Here is a 27,858-nt window from a genome sequence, read left to right as displayed (position 1 = left end):
ACCTGCCCCTCCCATCTCCATCTTCCCCCTCAGGAAATGGGAACTCCAGTATCCCAGGCCAAACACCTGGACTGTTCTCTCTTCCATCGACCTCCAAATCCCAAATTCAGAACCCAGCCCCCGCTGGTACTCCTACAGCTGCCACTATGGTCCAGGCCACAAAGGTCCCCTGCTAAGACTGCTGCAGTTCTCTCGAACTAGATTCCTGGCTTCAACCCTTGCCCCTTCGATAAGCCATTTTCAACACAGTGGCCAGAGCGATCCTTTGGAAACATGAGTCAAATGCCACTCCACTGCTTAAAACCATGAATAGCTTCCCACTTCACATACAAAGTCTACAGCGTGGCTTCTGAGACCTTATGTGATGTGCCCCCACCCTGCCCCAGGCATTCCTCTGACCTCTCTCCCACCTCCTCCCTTCTCCCGCTCTGCTCAGCCACAATGGTGACCCTGCCGCTTCCCAAACAGAGCAGCCTACTCCTGTCTCCTCAGGCCTTTGTGCCTGCAGAATCAGCTGCCTGGACTGCTCTTCCCCAGGTACTTGTCTGGCTTTTCTCACCTCTCCCATGACTGTGCTCAAACATCACCATATTTTAAAAGATAATCCTTAATCCATGCGAGCATCCCTATTCCCTTTCCCGGCCCTACTTTTCTCCATAGCATTCACTGCTGTAAGATACACTGTACCGATTTACTTATTTGTGCATTGTCTGTCTCCCCCTGCTAGAATGAAATGTTTTATTCATGCTGCATTATTCTAGCTCTTAATACATGATGTAGCTTGCCCATAGTATTAGGAAATTACAATACCTCACATCTGGACAGTTCTTGGAAATTTACAAAGTACCACGATAAGAGCATTTCGTTTAAATCTGTGAGTTAGGAAATATTGTCCTGTGTTACTAGGAGGAAACAAAGGTCCCAGAGCTGTCGGGGCCACCGTGGAAAGCACCACGTCATACATGGCTGGGCAAATCTCTGAGGGCTACCATTTAAGGAATTCCCACTATGCATCAAGAAACCTCCCAGGAACTCAATGAGGTGAGTAAAATCCCTGTCAAAAGTGAGGAAAATGAGACTAAAGGAGGTAATTGGTTTACTGCCTGTTTCCCTTCTCCGTGAGGACAAGGGCCTTGCTTTGTCTGGCTCAGGGTGTCGGGGAGAAGCCTGGACTCCCCTGACACGGCTTCTCACCTCTCCCTCCATGCTGCTGATTCGGACCAGCTCGTTGAGGATCAGCAAAGCTCCATGGATCCGATCATCCCGATTCATGCCCTTCTCCTTGGCCAAGGTCTCATCAAACCCTTTCTCTGCTTCTTCAAACGTGTGCTATGTAGAGAGAGAGAATGCCTTAATTACTCAACGGCCAAAATTAGAGGACACAGGCAGACCCCATCTATATGGTGGTTTGGAGGGGTTAGCGTGCCTGCTCAGTGCCTTGTACCAGGATCATCGATAATACTAACTCACCAAGCTCTCGCCTTTAATTTAGCTTCAACTCTCCCAATACCACGAGACAGATACCATTACAGCCCTATTTTAATAAATAAAAAATAGAGGCTCAACGAAATTACGTGACTTGTCCCAGGTCACATAGAAAAGCCAAAACTAGAACCCAAGACTCCAACCCCATGTTCAGGGCTCTTTTTGTTGTACAGGCTCCTTAGTAAATTCTCTTGTCAACAGCAATCAGCACAGGGCTCAACATTCTAGAGGAGAGAGAACTGGCACTTTCTAAATTAGCATTAACCGTATTTCATCGATTCTGAGTCACCCTTTTTTTTCCTATTTTAAGGTATCTGAAAAGAGATACCTTATCATTGTTGACAAGAAGGCACTGAGTCAGTTTAATTGGCATCATATTTTCAGTCTTAGTGGTACATGAAATAATGGTATGCTACCCATGAATCTGCTTTATTGAAATAATAAAATAACTATTGATTTACTAGTACACTGAGCTTAAAAAAATCATGAGACCAAAACAAACTTGCTGTGTGGCAAGGGGCCTGTCGCTGCCCAAGGCCCGGTGATACTCTTGGTGCATGTGCGTTGCTAGCGGCTGGAACGGAACCATCGCCTCACCCTGTACCACTGCGGCTTCTGCATCTCCTTTGGCTCACGCTGGGTGGTGAGAATCAGACAGGCACGAAGGGCGGCTACAGCTCCTTCACGGATGGCCTGCTTGGGGTCCCACACAGCCACGAAAATGTTGTCAAAGAAGGGCTGCACTTGCTGGAAGAAGAAGGTGGGGACGCTAATGGCCAGCTCACGGAGAACCAGGACCTAGGAGAAAAAAGGCACACTGAGAACTGTCATCTGTATCACAGAACTTTTCTTAATGTTTTTTTTTAAAGTTGATTTCAGAGAGGGAGTGGGAGGAGATAGAAACATCAATGAGGATCATTGATCAGCTGCCTCCTGCACAACGCCTACTAGGAATTGAGCCCAAAACCCATGCATGTGCCCTGACCGGGAATTGAACCATGACCCCCTGGTTCATAAGTCAATGCTCAACCACTGAGCCACACCAGCCAAGCTGTATCACAGTTTTGTTCTCTCAGGAATATAGCTTCTGGCTTCCTAGAACCTATGTACATCAGAAAAAGAGCAGACTTGGGAATTCTGGGGCTCTAGGAAGGAAAGGAAAACTGCTCAAACATCCGTGTTCATTATCCTAGAGTGTTTACACACGATGCTGGTAATGTTAGAACACGAGCTCTGGAGGGGCAGGCTTGTTTTGTTTTGTATCCTGTTCTACTGACAGCCTAGCCCCATACATAGAATATAGCAAGTTTTCAATACACACTTATTGAATGAATGAAAAATCCTCTTTTATTTTTTATTTTTTATTTTTTTTTTAGAGGTTCATTTATTCAGTCATTCAAACAATGCTTATTGAGGATCTACTTGTGCCAGGCAAGTAGAAGCCATAGAGTTACATATTATCAAAAGGTCAATAGTAGCCTAACACTCCATTACAATGCCTATATTATTCATCTCACTATATCGCATCATGTAGGCATTTCATATCATCACAAGAAGATAGGTGAGTACAGTGCAATAAGGTACTTTGAGAGAGAGAAGAGAGGCAACATTCACATTACTTTTATTACACTAATAGAGGCCCAATGCATAAAAATTGAAAAATCCTCTTTTATACTTAATCTTGCTATTATTTTCACTCGGCAGTGAAAGAAAGTAAAGATCAGAGGTTGCCCCAAGTTATAGAGTTAGGAAATGGCAAAGCCAAGATGTGAACCAGGGTCCCAATGCGGGCCTCTCCCCCACACCATTCTCCCTCCTTGTGGTGCTGCCTCCCCATGAGGGAGCTGACTGGAAAGGATCTGATTGATGCCTATGACCCCCCAATACATTCATGTCCAAATTCTCCCTCTTGAAGACAGACTCTCCTATCTCACAGCACGACGTCCTAGCCCAACAAACCAGCCTCAGGGACAAGCTTTGGAAACCACGGAAGATGTACCCACAAAAGAAGAGGATAAGCTACCACTCCCCCAAATGCAGAATAGCCAATGGGAAAAGAGGAACCAACCAATGAACAAATGTCTACAAAATAAACAGGAAAGGCTGACCAACTCTCCCACTGGGGGTGGTGAAGGTATCTACTTCCCCTGTTCCTCTCTTAATCCCAGTTCTTCCATATTCCCCCGGTAGATGCAGAGACCTTGGCAAAGACATGATAGGGATCATGCAGATAGTACAGCTGTCTGGGGCTTTGGAGCCTTTTGGCTGTGGCTTCTTCTCTTGCTATGGCTCTTGCAATTTTGATTCTAGAAAATCAGAGCTCAGGATAAACACTGCACGTAGGGCTGCCCCTCAAGCAATGAAAAACAACTTTTAAGTTTCCTCTTCAGGTGCAAAGCTCAGGGTGAAGACAGAAAGGAATCCAGGACAGAACCCAAGGCCACCAAGAAGCAGTGTCCCTGCCTGGAGCATCCCCTCTCATTCTCTGCCCCTTGGGGACCTAAGCACATTGTGTGAGGGACCCCGGCACGATGCCATCACTCTCTAGGCCTGGCTGGCTGTGCTCCTGCAGGCACTCACAGCTGCGTGTCTCCGGCCCTCGTTGCGGTCAGCGCCCAGCCATTCCAGGGCTCGCTTCACCTCAAACTCCACATACTCAGCGGTAAAAGTGTCCCCTGCCATGGCGAGGCGACCAATGGCCTTGGATGCCATTTCCATGACAACTGGGTCATTAGAGGGGAGGAGGTTCCGAAGATAATTAGCAAATCGCCCGATTCGGGTGGCATTCCCACCTTCCACTCCTATGAGGCTGGCTGGAAAAGAGAAAGGCAAAAGGTGAGGATGAACACATGCGGTCCAGGGAAGTGCGCTGCCTTGAAAGGAAAGCTGGCAGGACCCCTTCCTTTCATTCTGAGTACACACTGTAAGGTCCAGACGGTAAGCAATGCAGACACTTTTCATTTTAACCAACAGATTTGATATTTGTACAAGGATATTTGCATAAAGCAAAGTGCTCTCATTTTAGTATAGATAATTTGTTTTCTCAAGAAAAGGAAAAGCAACTGGGACTGAAAATTAAATCGCAGGCTGGATGACCACCTCTGGGAGATGAAAATTACAGGCCTTTTGTTCACTGTCCCAACTCTACTTTTCCATTCATGAGCCTTATGGCAGATATTACTCTACAGAGAAATTAGAACCTGCGAAGAGCTCCATGGGGTGGCGGAAAGAAAGCTGGCTTCTAGTCTCAGCTCTGGCACACTGGCCTAGAAAAGTTGCTGCATGGTTCTGAGACTCCATATCTGAAAATACTTGCTTCGCCTACGTGCCAGGACTATTGCTATAATTAATACCTAAATAAGTACATGGAAAGCCACCGAGCTCCTTAAAAATTTAATAAACGAATATGAACTAAGCATCTAATAAGCAGCAGATACGGGGTGCAGTGGACACAAAGGTGAACAGTCCTTTGTTCCCAGCTGATACTGTCACCAGAGACACTGTCCTTACCTATGGCCAAGATGCCACCTTTCCTCTCATTGGCATCTGAGCTGGAAACCAGTTCAAAAATGTGATGGTTCAGCTGATCATAGAAGCGAGTAGACTCCTCTTGACTCATCTGCAAAGGAAGATGCACTCAGAACAATTTCTAATGTCTCCCTGATGATGGTGATGGTGCTGGTGGCGTGGTTTCCAAAAAATAGGACCTGACAGGTATCAGCAGGTACAGTTTAAACCGAACATAATGAAGGCACTTCCCATTTCTATAAACTATAGAGCAACTGAGCTCGCAATTCATCTATTTATTTAACAAATACTATTGAGTATACTCCGAGGGTCCTGTCCTCGGATCTACCTAGTACCAGGGGTGTAAGAACGAACAAGACAATATCCCCGACCTCCAGTTTGGTCTCTATTTTAAAAACCCCAAGCTCTTCCAACCCACCCCAACCCATGTTATCAGGCAAAAAGAATCAAAGGTCTGGAATGCAGTGTGAAAAAGGAAAAAACAATTTAAAAACAGCTGACTCTAAGCTGATTCCTAAAGTGTCACAACACCGAGAGGCCACAGAACGGTATAACCGCAGCAAAGGAACCTGCATCTTTTAGGGACGTGAGAAACTGGGTGCCTTTCTGAAACAGAACCTTACTTAGCTGTCCAACGAAATCTAAGCCAGGGATGGTGCACTTAGCCCAAACATCCATAACGAATGACCCCGAATCACAGAAGCCCCCACCTCTCGAAGCTCCATGGTGACATAGTGCTGGAGCTCCTTGGCAGCTTTGGCCCTGGTCTCCTCATTCCGGCTCTTCAGGCCGCTGGCAAACTGCTGCAGGATGCTCACATTGCTAGATGCCATGGCCGCTGCGGCGGCGGCCGCGGGTCCGGTTCCAAGCATCTTGCCCTGAGGTTCTGTGGAGAAAAGCTTCCTTTAATATTCTGGATAACAAACTACGGCGATAAACTTATTTATGGCCCCGTTCCTCAACACAGATCTCCACCCTGTCCACGCCAGGTGGGGAGACCTCGCTAAGGACTGTGTAGAAAGCCTCTATTTATTCAACAACGACTCATGTTTAGAAGAGGCAGCATAGTAAGAGGGTCAAATTGTGGGCTGTGGAGCCAGGCTACCTGAGTTTGAATCCAACCCCAAATTATATGCCTTGAGAAAATACTTAAAATGCCTATTTCCTCAGCTGCCACTGGGCAATAGTAGTACCTAACTCATAGGGCTGATGTGAGGACTAAGTAAGTTAATACATGTTAAAAAGTGCTGGGCACACCGCGAGTTCTTAAGATTGTTAGCTATTATTATCATTATTACTACGATGCACATGGCAGAGTGCCAGGAACTAAAAGTGGGGAGGTAAGAGAGAATAAATCATACCTACAACTACCTCTTTCCTCAAAGAGTTCAATTTAAAGAGAGTAATTATTCTATGGCAACACGGTCCAACAGAAATAAAATACAAACTGCAAGTTTACATTTCCTAGTAGCCATATAAAAAAAAAAAGTAAAAAGAAACGGGTGAAATGAACTTTATTTAATACAATATATCCAAAATATCACTTCAATGTTATTAATGTCAAAAATGGATACATTTCCATCCTTTTTTTTTTTTTGTACCGAATGTCTAAAATCTAGCGTGCATCTTACACTTACAACAATCTCAGTGTGGACGAGTCACATTTCAAACACTGCGCCACACGTGGCTGGTGGCGCGGCCCTGGACCGTGCGGGTCTACAGAATACTAACACTTGAAAGGACCCCGAGAGCATTCGTTCATTCCTGCATTAGGTACGGTCTCTTCTCTCCATGAGCTTACAACCTGGGGGTGAATACAAATAATCAGGCAACCGCAATAAAGCGGCCAGAATAGGGCTCAGCCAACATACATTACATATATATACGTATATATGTCTTCATATATATGTTATATATATCTACACATATATACATTATAAACATTATCGTATTATATATATAGTCACATGTATACCTACATAAGTACATATCTCCTACGTATGTCCAGATTATATTAGAAAACCAGTTTTTCAAAATTCTTATTTTGAAAGACTTTGTGATGCTGAGAAAGAAAAAATAAAGAAGGAGTAAACGCTTTTGAAAGCTTTTCCATACTCCAGTGCCAAGAAAATGACTGCAAAAGAAGGGTCACCCTTCCGGGGAGAGGAAACCCAGAAACCCGCGACGGGGTGCGTGCGCGGCCGCCTCTGCGAGAGGCAGGAAGCGTCCATTCCCCGGGAGGCACCGGCCTCTCTCTGTCCGGCCGGGGGCCCGCCTCGCAAATGTCAATGGAGGCACTGGCGGGCAGGCATCCGGAGGACCCTGGCGAGGGCTTCGGAAAGGAGCCGAAGTTGGGAGGCTGGGCCTGGGATGGGAGCGGGGGAGGCACGAGGACGGAGCCTGAGGCGGGGACCGAGCTCGGACTCGGGGAACGGGCCCACGGAGCCTCCAGGTTGGAGTGCAAGGGGCTGACACCGGCGCCGGTCCGCCCTGAAGACAATTGGGAGGTGGACGCAAAGGCGGCCCGGCAGTACCGGGGCTCCTGGGCCGGCCTTCGCGGCGCCACAGGCGCGCGGCGGACTCAGAGGTTCGGGGATCCCCCGCGGACCCGGGAGGAGGTGGGCGCTGCCTCACAGGGTGGGGGCCAGGGCTCCGGCGGTGCTCAACTCCAGAGTGCCGTCTCCCAGGGTACCCCGCGTCCCGGCGGGCGGCTTCCCCGTCCCCCTACCCCGGGCCAGACTGGCTGTGGGTTTGGACACTCCGCCGCCCTGCAGGGGTCGGTGCCAGGCTCCGGACTCACCGTGCGGCTTCGGCCACGGCCTCAGCGGCCGCCAACAGCGCCGGTACCGCCTCAGGCCCCCAGCCCCACCACCCGCCTTCCCCACTGTCCTCTAAGCCGCGGGAGGGAGGGCAGGTTCCCAGCCCCAACGACCAATCGACAGGCGCAAAAAGACGATGGACTGAAACGCTGGCCAATAGGAATGAAGGAGAAGTGAAGCTTGGGGACCCGGCTTCTCTAGGGGGCGGGGACTGTTCAAATAGACAAGCCACGCGGCCAGTGGCAGACGAAAGGAGGCTCAGGTCCACTCGGGAGAACCAATCGGTCGTGAGTTGACTTCAGTCACTTCCACGCACACATCCGGTCCATCGCTACTATAATTCCCCCCAGCATTGGGGGTGCGGCCCTGTCTAGTCCGCTGTCTGGTACCTGGGATGGGGCTGAGCGGTGGTTAGCGAAGGCTCGCGGCCACGACTGGAGGAAAAGACGTAAACTTTTCGGGCTTATGGGACCGTGATGTCTCTTTTGTTAAGTGTAACATGTATTTGAAAAGTTTTTTACTTAGATTTACTTCTTTTCCAAAATTATCGAAGCTCACAAGATCATTCGCGAGAAACCATAGCCAAATTTGAACTAAATGAGCTTCTCCTAAATCAATAATTTCAAAGCAACATAATTTTAAAAACAACTTTTCAGAAAACAATAACAAAAATAGAAGTTCACTACATCTTAATTTTTTAAAAAAACTATGGTCTATTATAATTAATATTGAATATTCCTAAATAATCCACAATAGGAGTCATTAAATAAAATTTAACACATTTTTATTACATATGTCGCCATTAATAATGGTAATGTAGATGAATAGTTGTTAAGAAGGAAGAGGGTTCATAATTTATTAAAAATATAAATTACACAATATATCATATAACCATTAAAAACATTTATGTATTATGTGTCTTTGTTACCATGGGGAACATGTACAAAGATGTAATGAAATTTGGGGAAGACATACTATTTTCTTTATACATTACCATCAATGACTTGTGTAATAAAAATATAGTGTTTTTTGAGGATATGGAAATTTCCTGAAGTGTTAACCTGCCAAATTAAAAAGGTTTGGTAATATTCTGTGGCTAACAAAATACTCTGTCAGAGTGAAAAAAAAAAATAATGATTACTGCTTTAAGTTTAGGATCTCTTCATTGCATTGATTTTCTGTGAAATAATTGTTACTCTGAATTTCACATTTCTCACTTGTGTTCAACATGTCCATATTTACTCATTAAACATTTTTGATTATGTAATATATTCACTGCTCAAATCTCAAAATAAATAAAATGGTATTTATCAACAAGTCTTGCTTCACCCCTGTCCTTTCACTTATTTTCTGTTTTTCTGTATCCCAAATATATATTTTTATTTTTCCATTTTATTACAGTATATCACTGTTCTGTACTTTAAAAAATTAGAATATCTTAGAGATCTTTCTGTCTTCGTAAATAGAAAGCTTCCTTGTTCTTTTGTTGTTATAGCTGCATAGTATTCCATCACATGATGTACCATCATTTATTTTTCCAGTCCTCTGTTGATGGACCTTTGTATTGTTTACAAATTCTTGTTATTACTAATGATGCTACAATAAATTCATATATATATAATTTTATTCCCTGGCATTAGATCAAAACAGATACCCAGAAATGGGATTAGAGGGGTCAACACGTGTAGTTTGATGGGTATTATCAAATTTAACTCTATGAAGGAGGTACCAATTTTCATTTCCACCAGCAATATGAGATTTTTGCCACCCTAAGACATGACAAGGCTGTTTTCTAATTAACTATCAAAGATGGCTTTATAGTAACAGTAACCAGTGCATTTTTAGGCCTCTTTCCAAATTTACAAAGAGCTTTCTTATCCATTATGTTAAAATAATAACTAATATTTTTGAGCATTTACAAAGTATCAGGCATTTTGGTGACCATTATGTTTTTTAAAAATCGGTTTTTAGAGAGAGAGAAAAGGCTAGGGATAGAGAAAAACATTGATGTGAGAGAAACATCATCAATCAGCTGCCTCCTGCATGCCCCCTACTGGGGATCGAGTCTGCAACCTGGGCATGTGCCCCGACCAGGAATCTAACCAATTGCCTCTTGGTTTATGGGTCCATGCTCAACCACTGAGCCACAAGGACCATGCTGGTGGACTGTTGGGGTCCAACCCCAGCAGGTCCAGGGGTTCCCAAAGGTGTGGACGGAGTCGGCAAAGAAGGAATGACACAGAGACAGCGTTCAGTTGATTAGCAGCCTAGCCAGGTTCTCTAGCCAGGTTCTAGCCAGGATCCCCGGCCAGGTTCTGTGTTTTATTGTCTTGTTACATCTGTATTTATACCAGTTGATTTTAATCCTGTCAATTTCTATTCCAAAGGTTTCTTATCTCCATTCCAGGGAGTAAAGATTATGTAGCTTAAGTGTGATTGTTCATAGTTAAAGTGATTAACTACCCCCTGGCACTTAGTTAAGGGGTTTTATTCCCTCCCTAACTTCAGGGAAAAATCCCTACCTGGGGAAACAACCTTTCTCGGAGAGGTGACCTTGGTTAAAACACATAGCGCTAAGAGGGGGAGCAAACATATTAAGAACAGTATGCCATATACGCCCTGAAACATATGCTGTGCAGATGTTTCTTCCCTGCAGCGACTGTGACAAGCAGCAAGGATGGACCTGCTTCCGGCAGTGGACATTACAGAATAGAGGTTAAAAGCAGGGTAGAGTCAAACTAACTGAATCTGAAACTTAGCACTAGCACTTACCAGCTATATGAGCAAGTACTTAATGTCTGTATACATATTCCCTTACTTGAAGAACTGAAAGATTATAATGTACCCATTGACAACCAAGGGTTGGATTGTTGTTGGCACCAATTCAGTCAACAGGAATCCCCAATTAGGCATGTGGTGAGGAAGGAGCTTTTATTCAGTGCGAACAGCCCAACTGTGACACAGCATGGCTGTGGAACAGCTCCGTAGCGTTTCACCTTTAGAGTTTCAGCTGCAGTCGGGGAAACACAGTCGTCAGTGGAAAGTGTGCTTCCACAGCCAGAGGGGAGCTAACTTATATAGACAGAAGTCCCTGCCTCTGATCCCTGATTGGTCTGTCCTCATGCAAATGAAGATTCCAAATCCTCGAAGTTTGATTGGGCCAAAAGGCACTGTCCTGATTGGTCAGAATGAATCAGTTCTGATTGACCGGTGAAGATGTTGATGGGGGATATAGCTGCACAGCTAGGATTGGCTCAAGTGACAGGAGCACATTGCAGGCAGGCAGTTCAGTGCTGGAGGCAGGTAGCTGAATGCAGGCTTCTCCCTGAAGTGCGGTTTGCATAAGACACCCCAGTTTAGAAATGGCTGTTAGGCTGTGTGTGTGTGTGTGTGTGTGTGTGTGTGTGTGTGTGTGTGTGTATTTAAGGAAATTTGAGCCCAATTGGCCACCAGGAGCCCTTCTTAGTAGGTATCTTTTTTCTTAGTGTCCACACTACCTTGGTAGGCACTGTTGTAAGGGTTAAATGCTACTGCATGTGAAGTACCTAAAACACTACATGACACATGCAGAGTCAATAAATGCTGTTACTGTTCTTTCTGAACATTTCCTACAAGGCAGGTTGTATTGTCCCCACTTTATACTTTTTCCATGAGTAAAATGACATATAGAAGGATTGGGTCATAGAATTGGTAAGGGAGGAGTTAAAAAATATCTGCTTCTTCCTAGTGTCCCATTGGCCGTATAGGTTCCTTGGGTTTGCAAGTATGTGCTAGGTGCTAACGTTGCAAATTAACAACCAGCTTCAGCGGTTCTCAACCTGTGAGTCGTGACCCCTTTGGCGGTCGAACGACCTTTTTACAGGGGTCGCCTAAGACCATCCTGCATATCAGATATTTACATGACGATTCATAACAGTAGCAGCATTACAGTTATGAAGTAGCAACGAAAATAATTTTATGGTTGGGTCACAACATGAGGAACTGTATTTAAAGGGCCAGAAGGTTGACTACCACTGGGCTAGCTGGTAAGGGAGGGACCATGTATGTCTATACAGGGCTGGCTTTGTGGCTGCTGTGACCTGTGAGGTTATAATGCTCTGTCTTGAAATTCTTAATGATTTTTAAGAAGGGTCCCCACATTTTTATTTCGCACTGGGTACCAAAATTATCTAGTCAGTCCTGTGGACATATATGTTATATTTTTAGTATAACTTTCATTGATATAAAGGATGTGTCGCATACAACTGACAAATAAAATACACAATACTTTAAAAAATACGTTTTTATTGATTTTAGAGAGAGAGGAAGGAAGAGGGAGAGAGAGAAACATCGATTGGCTGCTTCCTGCATGCCCCCTACTAGGGATTGAGCCTGCAACCCAGGCATGAGCCCTGACTGGGAATCAAACTGGCGACCTCTTGGTCCATGAGACGATGCTCAACCAACTGAGCCACACTGACTGAGCCACAATACTTTTTATTGTAAATTCCATATAGCCAATTGATTCTAACAGGAGTCTTTTTTATTATTATTTAATATCGTGTAGCCTCCCTATGGTTGCAGTTGACCGATGAGTGTAGTTCCAAAATGAATGTTGGTTGATATTTTCTTTTATGTTAATGAGTAAGGGGAAAGTGAGACAATCAAGAGATACCTTGAAATTTTGCTAGTTTGTCAATGGCGTGAAGACTTCTTTGCTGAGCTGGATAATCATTTTCCAATACTGGAAGAATATTTCCTCATATTTTTGCCGCTATTCACAATGTAAGGGCTATAGAGTTGACACTTTTAAGTTTAACTTTTTTCAGTGATTGTAGGCTAGATGAACAAAACAATTACCAGGCATTTGCTGATTTGCATGCAATAAATATTCCCACTATGGCAGATTCCAACTACCAATGACTGTCACTGAATGAAAAGCTGGGAGGAGACATGAACGAGCAAGCAGCATCTGGTTATATAGTATCTCCACAATGCAGATACAACACATGTGAACAGCCCAACCAGGGTTGCTCAGTGGGTGAGCATGGGCCCATGAGCCAAGAGGTCACTGGTTCAATTTCAGGTCAGGGCTCATGCCCAGGTTTCGGGTTTGATCCTTAGTAGGGGATGTACAGGAGACAGCCGATCCATGATGTTTCTCTCTCATTGATGTTTCTATATCTCTATCCTTCTCCCTTCCTCTCTCTCTAAAGTCAATAAAAACATTAAACAAAAACAAATGTGAACAACCTAAAGAGCACAGATGGTAAAATGTAGTAATGAGGAAGTAATGAGCTTAGAGTATTTGTTAATTTTATTTTAATACTAGGGGCCCAGTGCACGAATTTGTGCACCTTGAAAGGAACTGTGGGCAGCGAGGCTGCAGTGGGCAGAGGGGTGGGTCTCGGCCCATCCTCTGTGCCCCTGCTTGGCTCCTCCCGCCACGGCCCCCGGTCCCCTGTCTGCCGGCAGCCCCGCTCCCACCACTGCTGCTCCCAAGTGCTGACAGCGCCGGCCCTGCTCACACCCGCTGATGGCACAGAGCAATTGGGGCCAGCACCAGCAGCGGGTGCAAGCAAGGCCGGCGCCGTCAGAGGGTGCAAGCGGTGGCTGCTGCCCTGATTGCCCCCCAGGAATAGGGGGAGGTGAAGAAGCCCTCAGGGGCAATTGGGGTCAGCAGCCACCACTCGCACCTGCTGACCGTGCCCAGTGATTGGGACCAGCTGCGGGTGTGAGCAAGGGCTCAGGTGCTGGCAGCGGGTGCGAGCAGGGCTGTTGCCTGCAGCAGGTGCGAGCGCCAGGTCGGACTGCGGCACATAGGAGCAAAGAATTTTCAGTAACCACCAGAGGCTCACCAGATGACAGCAACCAGGGCCCCGCCTTGATCTGGTGCCCCCACTCACCAGCTCCACCATCCCACCACAGCCGACGCCCACCGTGTCCCATGTACGCCCCCTGGTGGTCAGCACACGTCATAGTGACCAGTTGTTTGGTTGTTCTGCCGTTTGGTCTATTTGCATATTAGGGTTTTATATATATATGTAACTGTACTAGTAACTTTGTGTAGTTTAATTTTTAATAATGGCTGTGCTTAGTGAGTGGCTCACAAAACTTCTTAAAATTTAACAACCAGCCGAAACCGGTTTGGCTCAGTGGATAGAGCGTCGGCCTGCAGACTGAGGGGTCCCAGGTTTGATTCCGGTCAAGGGCATGTACCTGGGTTGCGGGCACATCCCCAGTGGGAGATGTGCAGGAGGCGGCTGATCGATGTTTCTCTCCCATTGATGGTTCTAACTCTCTATCTCTCTCCTTTCCTCTCTGTAAAAAATCAATAAAATATATTTTTTAAAAAAATTTAACAACCAACTCTCCCCAGTCAGAAGGAGCTCCTGAAGCTCCCAGAAGGTGGGCAATGAGAGCCGGCAATGAAGACACCCAGCCGGCCACCTAGTTGGGTGGGAAGGGCAGTTATTCGTGAGCTATGAGTAGGCAGGCCAGTTTACGCCATTGGAAGTTGCACAATAGAAAGTGAGAGTTTTTGCTGTCGTGATTATTATTAGAGTTAATAATTTCTTAGACATCATTTACCGTTTCAGAGCTTCAAGTTTCTCATTTGAAAAAATCGGGGATAATGATACTTTTCTTACCTCCTCAATACGCTCCCTGACTTTTGTTGGTTTTGTTCATTGCTGCGTACAATAGTGCGCCCACTGCATGGAAACAATGAGTGCGTCCTGTTTCGGTGCATGAAAGCTCTTGGGAAGTGGGAAAGCCACATGCATTGTGGTGGATCGCGTGATGCTAAGCGAGGCTGCATTCAGCGGGTCTCCCAGCAGCTGCGGGGCGCACACCTGGGAGAGAAGGCTGCCCCGCCCCCGCCCCGCCCCGCCCCGCCCCGCCCCGCCCCCGCCCCGCCCCGCCCCGCCAGTGCCCGGGGCCCCTGTTTCCCGCCGGCCTCCAGAGGCGGGCGCACAAGATGGCGGCCCCGGTAGCCCCGGGGAGGTGGTCGCCTCTCGGCTTCGGGCTCTAGCGCCGAGCCGGGTCCGGAGACAGCTTTCGCGCAGGTGACCGGAAGGCCGAGCGGTGCTACCGGGCTCGTGGGGCGCCAGGCCCGCTCGCTGCTGCCCCGGGGCCCCGCTGCGTCCCCAGCCCTGCCCCGGGGCGGACCCGAAGGAAGGTCAGGGCTGGACGCCCCACCCCTCCCGGTCCCACCGCCGTGGCTGTTCTGTGGGTGGCTCACCATCAACGTTGACGACTTCAGCCACGTGCACCTCCATGGCGGCCTCGCCGGTCCCGGGGGAGAAGATTAGCATCCAGGCGGGAGAGACCGCCCCGGCCGGGGACAGGGACCTGCTGGGCAACGACTGCCCCGAGTGGGACAAGCCCGTCCCGCGCTCCTGGAGGCACAAGTGCGCCTCCTATGTGCTGGCCCTGCGCCCCTGGAGCTTCAGCGCCTCGCTCACCCCGGTGGCCCTGGGCAGTGCCCTGGCCTACAGATCCCAGGGCGTCCTGGACCCCAGGCTGTTGGTGGGCTGTGCCGTGGCGGTGCTGGCCGTGCACGGGGCTGGCAACTTGGTCAACACGTACTATGACTTTTCCAAGGGCATTGACCACAAAAAGAGCGACGACCGGACCCTGGTGGACCGGATCTTGGAGCCCCAGGATGTGGTCCGGTTTGGAGTCTTTCTCTACACCCTGGGCTGTGTCTGTGCCGCTTGCCTCTACTACCTGTCCGCTCTGAAACTGGAGCACTTGGCTCTCATCTACTTCGGAGGCCTGTCTGGCTCCTTTCTCTACACGGGAGGTAAGGACTGGCCCGACTCCTGCGCTGGAGGTCTTCGTTGCGTAGACTCCAAACTGCGGCTTTGGGTGGGAGTTAGGACTAGAGGAGTGGTGTCAAAAGTTCCCAGGCCACTTACGTGAAATCTGTAGTGTGCGGGTTATGTGGGTTATTTTGAAAACAAGAGTGGGTTGAGAAGATCCTGGCTTGGCTTATGGATGTTAGAAATTATATACATATACATATATATATATATATATATATATATATATATATATATGTCATTGCCATATATATGGAAACTTTTTGTATCTAATTTCTTTTTGTTGGCCCTATCTTATAATGCCACAGTTACAAATTTTAGTGGAATTAACTTGGAAGCGCTCACAATTGGTACAGCTAATTAAGGTGGTGCTGGCCAGGTGGCTAAGCTCTGTTTATTGAGCATTTATTATGTGCCAGCACTGTTCCCTGTGAACACAGCAGTCACAGATATCCCTGCTCCTGTGAAAGTTATTTTATAGATGATGAGGAGAGACAGAAAGCACAACTAGTCAATTATAGTTAGGTTGGCCAAAGTCCTGGTTGCTCAGGACTGAGAGGGTTCCCAGGATGTGGGACTTTGGGTGCTGAAACCAGGAAAGTTCCTGGTAGGTTAGGATGAGTTGGTACCCTGATGATAGCATATGAAAGATGATTAGTGCTACGGAGAGAAATAGTAAGTAGAGCCAGGAAGGGGGACACAGCAGACTATTTTAAGCAGTTTGATCAGGGAAAGCCTCACCAAAAAGGTAACATGTGGGCAAAAATGGAAGGAGGTGAGAAGTGAGGGAGTTGGCTGAGCAGGGTGTCCCAAATCTTGGAACGGCAATTGCCAAAGGCATTAAGGCAGGAATGTTCCTGAAAAGTTTGAGGAGCAGTATGGAGACCAGAGTGAGAGAGAGAGAGAAAGTGAAAGGAAGTGAAATAAGGGAAGTATGTTTGGGGAGGTCAGGGAGGCACAAATATTATGTAGGCCTTACTGTTTTAAAAGAATTACTCTGGCTAAAGTATGGAGAATGGATAAAGGGGAGTGAGTAAGGGTAGAAGCAGGGAGATGGAGGAGAAGGGAGCTGCTGAGTAACCCAGGCAGGAGATGTTTGGTGGCTTGGATCAGGCTGGTAGTGGAGAGGGAAGAAGTAGTCAGGTGGGGTATGCTGATAGATGGGATGTGAGGCAGGAGAGAAAGAACAATTAAGCATAACTCAGAGGTTTTGGCCTGAGCAGCTTGAATAATGGAGTTGATTTCAAGTGAGATAAAGTTGAAGGTAGGTTTTGGGAGAGATAATTGACAGAGCATCTTAATGTAGTACAGTGGTTCTCAATCTTCTGGCCCTTTAAATACAGTTCCTCATGTTGTGACCCAACCATAAAATTATTTTCGTTGCTACTTCATAACTGTCATGTTGCTACTGTTATGAATCGTAATGTAAATATCTGATATGCAGGATGGTCTTAGGCGACCCCTGTGAAAGGGTCGTTTGACTGCCAAAGGGGTCTCGACCCACAGGTTGAGAACCGCTGACGTAGTAGATCTCCAAGTGGAGATGTCAAGTGGATATAAGAGCGAGTTCAGGGAGAGGTCTGAGCTGGAGATAAAGATATTTGGGGATCATTGGCATATAAAGTTGAACCACTGGTTGAGACCACCAGAGGAGAGAGTGTTGTTGATAGAGATGTGAGGGGGACCAGGACAGCTCTGGGGCACTCCGACATTATGAGGTGGGGAGAAGCCCTAGCCTGCGTGGCTCAGTGGATAGAGCGTCGGCCTGTGGACTGAAGGGTCGCGGGTTTGATTCCGGTCAATGGCATATGCCTGGGTTGTGGGCTCAATTCCCAGTGGGGGGCGTGCAGGAGGCAGCTGATCAATGATTCTCTCATCATTGATGTTTCTTGTTTCTATCTCTCTATCCCTCTCCCTTCCTCTCTGAAATCAATAAAAATATATTAAAAAAAAAAAGAGGTGGGGAGAAGAGAAGGAACAGGTAAAGGGAACTGTGATGGAGCATCTGGAGGAGAAAGAAGACCAAGAGACTGGTGTCCTGGTGGTCACTGGTAAGAAGTTCAGTAAAGGGAACCAGTGGGTGCTGTAACAGTGTGTCAGGGGGTAAGGAGGGAAAAGGCCCCCTCTGTGAAGGCGACACTTCATCTAAGACTTGAAGGATAAGGAGCCATCCTCGGGCAGAATTGGGGTTTGACTCAGGTGCTGAATCCGTCAAGACTGAAGGAACAGCAAACGCAAATGCACTGGCACGGGAGAGAGCTTGCCACCTAGATCCACTGAAAGGCCCATGTGTTCGAGGGGGAGAATGGAGATGTAGTTGGAGAGGTAGGCGGGGGCTAGATCATGCTGGTCTACTAGGGCCTCCGTCTTCTGTGTGGGTTTCTCCTCATTCCCAGCTTGCAGGCTTAATCCTTAGGTCTCTTTCCTCTGTCTCCATTTCCTCCTTTCGTGATTTTAGCCAAGTCTCATGGCTTCAGATGCTATCTGTTAAACTGGTGACTCAAATTTATACCTCTGGCCCAGATCTCTCCACTACACTCCAGACTCCTACTTAGCTTCTTACTCGGTAACTTCTCTTCGAGGTCTCCAGGCACCTCCAGCTAAGCGTGTCTGAAACCCAACTCCTGGTCTTCTCCCCAAAGAAACCTCTTCCACAGCTCCCCCCTCTTACTCAGTGGCACCTTCTTCCTTCTAGTTCTTCACAGGCATCATCCCAACTCGTTTCTCACATGGTGCATCAGTCCGTCAGCAAATCCTGTTGACTCTACTTCAGAAATGTATTTGGGATCTGACCTTTGCTCACCGCCTCTCGCCACGGCCACTCTTATCTCCCTTGAGTATTTTGGCAGGTTCTTTACTGACTTCTGTGCACCCACTCTTGTCCCTGGCAGGGCGTTCTCAAGCCAGCAGCCAAAGTAATCCTGTTAAAACAGGCAGTTACATCAGTCCTCTGCTCAAAATTCTCCAATGCCTTCCATCTTTTTTTTTTTTTTAATATGTTTTTATGTCGGGGGAGGGGAGGGAGAGAGAAAGAAACATCAATGATGAGAGAGAATCATTGATCGGCTGCCTCCTGCATCCCCCCTCCTGGGGATTGAGCCCGAAATCTGGGCATGTGCCCTGACCACATGCCTTGACCGTGAATAGAACCATGACCTCCTTGTTCATAGGTCAGCATTCAACCACTGAGCCACACCCATGTGGGCAGTGGCTCCCATCATGTTCAGAGTAAAGGCCGAGGTCTTGACAATGATGCCAGGGCCATTATCTTCCCATCTTCTCCAGTCCCCCCCCCCCCCACTCCGATCTGTCCTCTTCTTTTCCTCTGCCTTCTCACATGCTCCAGCACACTGCCCTCCTGGCTGTTTCTGAAACACACCAGGAATGCTCCTGCCTCATGGATCCTTTGAAGATTCTGCTTCCTGGATTTAGAATGCTTTCCCCCTTCTATCTGTATGATTCCATTTCTAACCTACTCTCCCCATTTGTCAGTTGTTTAGTGAGGCCTTGCTTTCTACCCTACTTAAAGTTACAAAACAATGCTTTCTGCAGCAGCTGAGAAAAAATAAAATGACACACAAACATACAATACACCCTGTGTCCCATCCCCCCCAAACCTGCCCTATTGCTCTTCTCTGCCTTTTCAGCACAGCATACTACCTTTTAGCATAAGTAAGTACGTACTTTGTTAATTATCTTCCCTCTTAGACTGTAAACTCCCTGGGGTTAGGGATTTTAGTCTCTGAACCCAGGGTGCCCAGAACTGTGTCTGGCATGTAGTCAGTACTTAATATTCATGGAGTGAACAAATGGGGAGATAATAAAATATATTGAGCAGAGTAATGACATAATCTGATTTTATGGTTTTTTAAACACTGTCAATTATATAGCAATAAAAGTCATACTGTGAAGTGCCCAGATTTTAAGTGTTACAGTTTGATGAATTTTGACAGATGCATATGGCTGTATAACCCAAACCCAATCACGATACAGAACATTTCCATCACCCTCAAACGTTTCCTGGTGCCTCCTCCCCGTCAACCCCTCTCTCCCCATCCCGAGCCAGAGGCCACCAGTGCTCTGATTTCTGTTTACGCAGATTTGTTTTGCCTGGTCTAGAACCGCATAGAAATGGAATCATTCCTTATGCATCCTTGTGCCTGACTTCTTTTGCTCAGCAGGAGGCTTTGGAGATTTGCCAGGTTGTGATGTACATTAGCAGTTCCTTTGTTATTTATTTATTTTTATTATTTTTTAAAAAATATATATCTTTATTGATTTCAGAGAGGAAGGGAGAGGGAGAGAGAGAGAGAAACATCAATGATGAGAGAGATCATTGGTCGGCTTCCTCCTGTGCAAGCCCCCCACTGGGGACCGAGCCTACAACCCGGGCATGTGCCCTTGACCAGAATCGAATCTGGGACCGTTCAGTTCACAGGCTGACGGTCTATCCACTGAGCCAAACCGGCGAGGGCAGCAGTTCCTTTGCATTGCTGAGTCGTGTTCATCGGATGGACATACTGCAATTTGTTTATCCATTTTCCTGGTCCTCAACATTTGACCTGTGTCCATATTATGGCTATTTTGCCTGAACATCTGTGTTCATGTTTTTTGATATTTGTTTTCACTTTCCTTGGGTAAATGCCTACGAAGGGAATCGTTGAGTCCTAGGGTAGATGATGTTTAACTTTATGAGAAGTTGCCAGTGTTTTCTAAAGTGGTTGTCCTGCTCTGTCCCACAATATGCAAGAGTTTCCGTTGCTCCACATTCTTGTCAACATTTTGATTCCTGTTTTAACGAATTCATTCCAGCTGCTGTGTGGAGATCGGGCCCAATAGTTCACGGTGGAAAATGGTGTTGGGAGGGGCGGGCGTGCCTTAAAGGAGACGCCCAGGTGGGCCCCCTCTCTGGAGCAGGTGCCCACCTGTTGGACTCTTAGGACACTGGGCTTCCTCCTCAGGGCACTAGCGTTTTCTTGGGTCAGCTAGCCTGTAGGACAGCGGTTCTCAACCTGTGGGTCGCGACCCCTTTGGGGGTCGAACGACCCTTTCACAGGGGTCGCCTAAGACCATCAGAAAACACATATATAATTACATATTGTTTTTGTGATTAATCACTGCGCTTTAATTATGTTCAATTGGTAACAATGAAATTGGGGGTCACCACAACACGAGGAACTGTATTAAAGGGTCATGGCGTTGGGAAGGATGAGAACCACTGCTGTAGGAGGTTCTAGGCCTTTTTCACCCCTAAAGTGGGTTTGCGGTTGGTTTTGGGGTAAGGCCTGTTGAAGGTGGGGGCTTATCCTTGCAGGCACAGGTTTCTGTCAACTTGCTGACATCATTGTTTTGCTCAGTGTTCTCGGGAGGTGTTCTTGGGTAATCTGGGGTAAGCCAGAGGTCAGGGCTTCAGAGCTGTGTTTTCTGTCCTAGTCAGAGCCCTTCCCTCTGCTTGGAGAGCTGAGAACATAAGACACAGGAAAGCAGGCAGCTGGAGGAGAAACCAGATCTGTGCTGGGAGTCTTTCTGTCCGGCATCTTCCTCCTTGGGCAGGGCTGCTGCAGTCCCCCCTTATCTGCGCTTTCACTTTCTGTAGTTTCAGTTTTCTGTGGTCCAAAAATATTACATGGAAAATTCCAGAAATAAACAACTCATGTTTTAACTTGCGAGCTGTTCTGGGTAGTGTGATGAAATCTTGTGCTGTCTGCTTTGTCCCACCCTGGAAGTGAATCATCCCTTTGTCCAGCATATCCTCGCTGTATACGCTCCCTGGCATTAGCCGTATTTAGTAGCTGTCTTGCTTATCACATGGACTGTAGAGATATCGCAGTGCTTGTGTTCAAGTGACCTTTATTTCACATCTCATGAGTAGTGATGCTGGCAATTGGGATATGCCAAAGAGAAGCCATAAAGTGTTTCCTTGAAGTGGAAAGGCATGTGCAGAATGCACATGAAACAAACATAGTACATATACGGTTCAGCACTCTCTGCGGTTTCAGGCACCCACTTGGGGTCTTGGATGAGGATAAGGGGATTACTGTAGTCCTCTAAATATGTGAGCTATTGCAGGAGACATCGATTTACTAATTTAGTACTGGAGCTAATGTTCTGCTTGAGAGAACTTCCTCCTGGAGGGCATGTCCTCAGACAACCAAGCAATTTATCCAAACAGTGCTGGGGAGTACAGAGTTAGCTTGCTGCGTGTTGGTGGGTATAAAGGGCCATGCCTGTGCTTCAGTCCCCTGGGGCACTTCATTCTTAAGACCCAAGGGTGGTTGTCAGGCGACAGATGGAGGTGTTAGCTTACGCTATGGTGGGGATCATTTTGCAATATAAGGGTATCAAGTCAACACTTTGTACACCTTACACTTACTCAGTGTTATGTGTTAATTATATCGCAATAAAGCTGAAGTGGGGGGACAGAAATCAAAGAAGCCCAAGGACTAGTGAAGGTGCTGTTGGGCCGAAGCTTGTTCTTTGGCTGCCTGGCTTCAGACCCTCTATAGACCATTGACCCTTACCGCTTTAGGTGGTGAAAGCAGCTTTCCTGTGGAGGCTGTGCCGTGGTAGCTTGGTGGTGGTGCACAGGAATCAGTCACCTGGCCCAGCCCGGGTGTGTTGTAGGCCCAAACTGTCAGAGAACAGCGATTTGGTAAGTCACAGGTAGAAGAAGGTAGAAGTAATTCCTCAGAGAAGGGGCTCAGGAAACAAGCTGTGGAGGTAAAGGAAGGGCCCTTGGGGCCTGGGAGTGAGGAAGCTGACGGTGGAGGTGAGGGGAGGGGAAGGGGAGGGAGAGCATGCTGGGTCCTTATCCTAAGATTTTTTTAAAAATTATTTTAACTATCTTTCGTATATTTTTTACATATATTTTTATTGACTTCAGAGAGGAAGGGAGAGGAAGAGAGATAGAAATATCATTGATTGGCTGCCTCCTGCACGTTGGACCGAGCCCACAGCCCAGGCATGTGCCCTTGATCGGAATCGAACCTGGGACGATGCTCTATCCACTGAGCCAAACCATCCAGGGCCTTATCCTAAGATTTTTAAGGGAGATCTTAGGGGAGATTGCGAGGCAAGATCTCAATAGAGCATCCAGCAGCTTTCCGAGGGTCCTTTCAGGGTTGTGGTCTGCATTGATGGATCGATGGGCCCAGGGTAGGGGGCATTACTCAGTGCAGCTGCTCTGAGGTCAGCCATGGGGTCGCTGGTCTGGTTTGGCTGTTTCTCTGGGCCTGGAGCTGAAATATAACTGGGGACTAGATGTTATCTCTAGGGAGGAAAGGTCAGGGGGTCCAAACCTCATGACCAGTGATGTGCTAGGGGAGGAAAGGCCACCCTGGGGGCGAGGTCCCCCCTACAGTTGTTCTTTGCTTGGCACCTGGGGCTCTCCACCCTGGGGACCTTCTGTACTGGCCCATCGTCCTGTTCTGCTCATGTCTAACTGCCCCACAGTTAGCCCTGGAGTTTCCCAAGCTTCTGTGGCAGTGTATGCGTGGGTCACCTCTCGCCCATCCGTGCTGACTTACTCTGAGTGGGATGTCTGTCTGACCCCCGACCCATATTCCAGGTGCTTGTTATTGTAGCTCTGTGTTCAGTTCAGCCTTGTGCCAAGTGCTGGGGAGCAAGCTGTGAACAAGCTAGACACAGGCCCTGCCCTCATGGAATCTAGTGTTGGGAAAGACAGAGATGAAGTGATGAGAAGTGTGATGAAGTTTATGAAAGTAGGAGTCAGGGTGCATGGAACATATTGCAAGGGGCTGACTGTGGTGTAGGGGTGAAAGAAGGGGTGAGGAATGGCCTTTATAGTCTTGAAGGGTGAGTAGGAGTCAGCCAGGTAAAGGGGGGAGGATGGTTCTCAAGGCCTCAGGAAATGAAAGGTATGAGGGGAGAGGGGAGGAGAGCTCTAGGTGAGCAGGAGAGAGCCAGGGCAGGCCAGAGGGGAGCCAGGAGAATGAAAGGTCTGGCTTTTATCCTGAGGACAGACTTTGATAAGGGTTTTCAGGTATATGTTGGGGGCGGGGGGCATGGTCAGATTAGTATTTTTAAAAATATATATATATATTTTATTGACTTTTTACAGAGAGGAAGGGAGAGGGATAGAGAGTTAGAAACATCGATGAGAGAGAAACATCGATCAGCTGCCTCCTGCACAACCCCTATTGGGAATGTGCCCACAACCAAGGTACATGCCCTTGACCGGAATCGAACCTGGGACCCTTCAGTCCGCAGGCCAAACCGGTTTGGGCTCAGATTAGTATTTTTAAAGGATCACTTTGGCTGCATGTGGAGATTAGGTGTGTGTGTTGGGGGGGGGTGGGGCGGCGGAGGTTGTTATAAGAATGGAAGCCATTCTTACAACAATTTGGGGGTTGTTGCAGTGTTCCAGACATATAATGACCACTACTCGGATTTGGAGATGGGGTGAGGTGGGCTGGAGTGTGCCGCTGGGTTTGCAGAGAACTGGGCAGCTTTTACGGAAGTAGATTAGACAGGATTTGAAGTCCATAGCAGTACAGGAGGAGGAGTTAAGGATGACTTAGTTTTAACTTAATGGGAACCAGAGAGGGGAAGCTGCTTTGTAACTTCATCACCTTAGCTCTTTTACTCATTGTGTAGCTGAAGGGTTCTTTATGCAGAGTTCGGGAGCCCTGCAGTTTCACTGAGCTTCGCTGGGGTGGGCGGCGGGGGGTGGTTTCAAAACCAGCAGATGCCCGCAGAGGTTGTAGAGGAAGGAGGCGGAAGCGTAAGAGACTGGGCTGGATATTCCGTGAGGGCCTGGCCCAGCGGTGTTACAGGCAGAAGTGGTGTCTTTTTTTTTTTTTTTCTAAAGAAAGAATCTTTTTAAAAAATATATTTTATTGATTTTTTACAGAGAGGGAGGGAGAGGGATAGAGAGTCAGAAACATCGATAAGAGAGAAACATTGATCAGCTGCCTCCTGCACACTCCCCACAACGAAGGTACATGCCCTTGACTGGAATCGAACCTGGGACCTTTCAGTCCGCAGGCCAACGCTCTATCCACTGAGCCAAACCAGTCAGGGCCAGAAGTGGTTTCTTGCAGGGGCTGGTAAAGGGTGAAAGAAGCCGGAAACTGGACTGTAAGACCTTTCAGACCCTCACGGCTCTTCCGTGGAACTGTGTGTGTGGTGGGAACCCACAGCTCTTTGTTGCAGGATGTAGTTGGGGGCAGTAGGAAGGAAAGACTGGGTGTGACTCTGAAGCCTCACTGAGTGCTAAGAGAACAGTCTTCTCTGGACCTCCGTGCCACCGGAGGGGAGGGAACTCAGTGACGGCCTCTCTCCTCGGCTGAGAATTCAGCGCTCCCGGCCAGAAGTGGCTGGTCTCTGATGAACAGTCCTTGATTTCACACCAACTCTCTGGGTTTTCTGGCCACAGGGATTGGATTCAAGTACGTGGCTCTGGGAGACCTCATCATCCTCATCACGTTCGGCCCGCTGGCCGTGATGTTCGCCTACGCCGTCCAGGTGGGGTCCCTGGCCGTCTTCCCACTGGTGTACGCCATCCCGCTCGCCCTCAGCACCGAGGCCATTCTCCATTCCAACAACACCCGGGACATGGAGTCCGACCGGGAGGCGGGCATCGTCACGCTCGCCATCCTCATCGGCCCCACCTTCTCGTACATGCTCTACAACGCGCTGCTCTTCCTGCCCTACCTGATCTTCAGCATCCTGGCCACGCACTATAGCATCAGCCTGGCCCTCCCGCTGCTCACCATTCCCATGGCCTTTTCCCTGGAGAGGCAGTTCCGGAGCCAGACTTTCAACAAACTGCCCCAGAGGACCGCCAAACTCAACCTCCTGCTGGGGCTCTTCTACGTCTTTGGCATCATCCTGGCACCAGCAGGCAGCCTGCCCAAACTCTAAGGGGACCAGGAGCTCCTTCGGCAGCGGGTCGCCCTGTCTGAGACTGTGTTGAAAGCAGTTTCTCAGGAGAGAAGGTGATTTGGCAGAGAGGAGCCTAAGGATAGCTTGTAAACTCGCACCTTTTTAAAAGTTATTACGTTGTTAAAGATAATGTCTTGTCCTGTGTTATGGGGAATCCTGAAATCACTGGTATCAGAAGGTGAATTGGCTTCATGGCCCGTGTGTTATTTATAATTTCCACTAGAGGGTGCTGTTCGGTCACTTTAAAGTAGACTTGGTGAAGGAGCCGCCTGGCTTGGCCTCCAGCCTTAGAAGAGCCATGTGGTCATGACTGGTGTCAGGCCCGGGGACACCAAGAGCCCCTGTCTCTTCCTCTGAGCATTTGGGTCCTAAATACACAGCCGAGAAGGTCCCTCTGCAACAGCCTAGCGTGCCTCCAGGCGATTTGCCTAAATTGTGATTCAGAGGCCTTTGTCCTTTATCTCTCTCCACTTCTTGCCGCAGCTGACGAAGAGAGTCATATCACCCTGTGGCAAGACAAGCCAGCAGGACTGGGAAGGGGAGAGACCCACCCCTGGAGGAAGCTGAGAAGATCACTGCTTCAGGATGGGAATGGGCAGGGCGGCTGTTTCCCTTTGTGGGATCTGCTGGAATGATGGGGGGCGGGGGCGGGGCGGCTACAACTCGCAGCCCTTTCAGTTACTGGTAGGAGCCCTGAAATTGTAGAGGCACCTGCTCTCCTTGCCAGCTACTTCCGGTCCACGAGGCTTCTTCGTCCTGCCCAATTGCCTTTCCGGTTGCTCCTTGACGCCCACCCTCCCTGTCTATCAGGTTTCCGTTTCTGTTTCTCCCAGCCTGGCATCCTGACTGATTGGGCAGCAGCTCAGCAGCTGAGCCGGGACAGTTGCCACTTGCCACAGAGCCACAGGACGAGCAGGCCAGGGACATCAGCTCCTCCATGAAGGAATCGGCCAATAGACCAGGGGTGGGGGACGTCCGGCCTTAAAGCGTTTGGTCTGGCCCTGCCCAGGCATTAGGGGTGAGTGAATGAAGTGTTTGACCAAATACAGCAGGCTCACTTTGAAGGTGATTATTTTGTATGGCCCACGAATGATGTTATAAATACCCAAATGGCCCTGGGCGGAAAGGAAGTTCCCACCTGACCCTGTTCAGACAGATGACAGGCCTGCCAGCGAGGGAACTGCGTCTTCCGCCTTGCAGACGGATGTGCAATACTGACCCTGCCTCTCCCAGAGCCTTCAGTTGCCTTGTGCAGAGAGAGCTTGCTCCCAGAATGGGGGAATTCCAACGTGGATCAAAGCTGCTTTTCATTTATTTCATTGCCTGGGAAGTATAATTTCTGGGCCAGACTTGCTCAGTTGCATTTGGTCTAAGACTGAAATAGATTGAGGCCATCATTGTTATATTTTTCTGTTGTGATGATGGCCATTCTGATAGCTATTTCAGAGGCTTGACCTGCAGAAAATGACATAGAATTAGTTCTTAGTTCTGAAAATCAGGCTAATGATAGGATTTGGCTCCTTGAGTTGGAATTAGCTTACTTGGAAAAAACATATCTGGAAATGGCAGAAGTTCCTCAAAGGGGAAGGTGGTTTGTATAGAGATCTGAAACCCTCAGATGGTGGCCCGAGCCCAGGAACTAGGGAAGGAACCCTTCTTCCCAGCACCACCTTTGGTTCCCGCCAGGCGGATGGCGTTTTGGTGCTCACAGGGTCCTGCCTTCAGAGGCCAGCTCTTTGGGCCCCTCCTCAGAGCAGACCGTTTTCACACAGGGCTCAGCCTGCAGCTGTAGGACCAAGACCTGTGTCCGCAGACCAGACCCACCTTTGTAAGCGCTCCCTCCTGTTGGGGTGTCAGCCTCCACATTGTGCTCTGGTGCAGATTTTAATGCATATTTTTATACATAAATGTTTCTAAATGGCCAAACTTGATGCCAGGTTTTATATGCAGGTCACCATAATTTATATTATATCTGTAATTCAATGAAATTTTCTTTAGACTTGTTAATAAAATGAAATAAAAATTATGTTTCCAGTTTTTCTTTGCTTTCCTCCTACTTCTTGTCTTATTGTCTGATTGTGAACTCTGGTTCATAAATCTCGAGACCAGCAGAGGGGCACTGGGATATTGGGTGCGGGAGGGATGGGGTACATGATCTTTAGTGATGAGCTGGGCTAGGATGGGACCAGATTTGATGGAGTCCTTAGAAAAGACAGTAGGGACCACTCAGAGCCAGTGTGGATTCGCCAAGAGCCAGTCAGGCCAGATTAGCCTAGTTTCCTTCTGTCCTTTCCTACCTTCATGTTTCTTTTTCC

At 47.9% G+C, this 27,858-nt stretch overlaps 2 protein-coding genes across 4 annotated transcripts in view; one reads left to right on the top strand and one right to left on the bottom strand.

The window, feature by feature from the left end:
- The window catches only part of MTOR (mechanistic target of rapamycin kinase), a 115,944-nt gene extending 108,020 nt beyond the window's left edge, over nucleotides 1-7,924 (bottom strand). For 2 of the 3 annotated variants that reach the window (XR_009452110.1, XM_059691264.1), the window contains exons 1-7: nucleotides 7,814-7,912; nucleotides 6,651-6,817; nucleotides 5,724-5,899; nucleotides 4,996-5,104; nucleotides 4,066-4,298; nucleotides 2,083-2,283; nucleotides 1,195-1,329 (exon numbers count right to left, since the gene is read on the bottom strand). Coding sequence is in view for 2 of the 3 variants with exons in the window: in XM_059691264.1 (XP_059547247.1) it covers nucleotides 1,195-1,329; nucleotides 2,083-2,283; nucleotides 4,066-4,298; nucleotides 4,996-5,104; nucleotides 5,724-5,885 (840 nt within the window). In the remaining variant the exon portion in view is untranslated. Of the gene's footprint in view, nucleotides 1-1,194; nucleotides 1,330-2,082; nucleotides 2,284-4,065; nucleotides 4,299-4,995; nucleotides 5,105-5,723; nucleotides 5,900-6,650; nucleotides 6,818-7,813 lie in introns of all 3 variants that reach the window. The other variant, XM_059691265.1, reaches the window with a different exon arrangement.
- Nucleotides 7,925-14,755: 6,831 nt separating this feature from the next.
- UBIAD1 (UbiA prenyltransferase domain containing 1) lies at nucleotides 14,756-27,569 on the top strand. Its single transcript, XM_059691262.1, has 2 exons — nucleotides 14,756-15,618; nucleotides 25,035-27,569. The coding sequence occupies exons 1-2, from the start codon at nucleotides 15,090-15,092 to the stop codon at nucleotides 25,520-25,522; spliced, it is 1,017 nt and encodes a 338-aa protein (XP_059547245.1). The 5' UTR covers nucleotides 14,756-15,089; the 3' UTR covers nucleotides 25,523-27,569.
- Nucleotides 27,570-27,858: the final 289 nt, after the last annotated feature.

Source organism: Myotis daubentonii, chromosome 3 (genome assembly GCF_963259705.1).
Source record: "Myotis daubentonii chromosome 3, mMyoDau2.1, whole genome shotgun sequence".
Lineage (NCBI taxonomy): Eukaryota > Metazoa > Chordata > Mammalia > Chiroptera > Vespertilionidae > Myotis > Myotis daubentonii.
Note: the sequence above shows the minus strand (reverse complement) of the source record. Positions and strands in the feature narration are given on the sequence as shown.

Coding starts and splice junctions, on each gene's coding strand:
- UBIAD1 (XM_059691262.1), top strand. CDS start 15,090: ATGGCGGCCTCGCCGGTCCCGGGGGAGAAGATTAGCATCCAGGCGGGA. Junction 15,619..25,034: donor CTCCTTTCTCTACACGGGAG/GTAAGGACTGGC, acceptor TTCTGGCCACAG/GGATTGGATTCAAGTACGTG.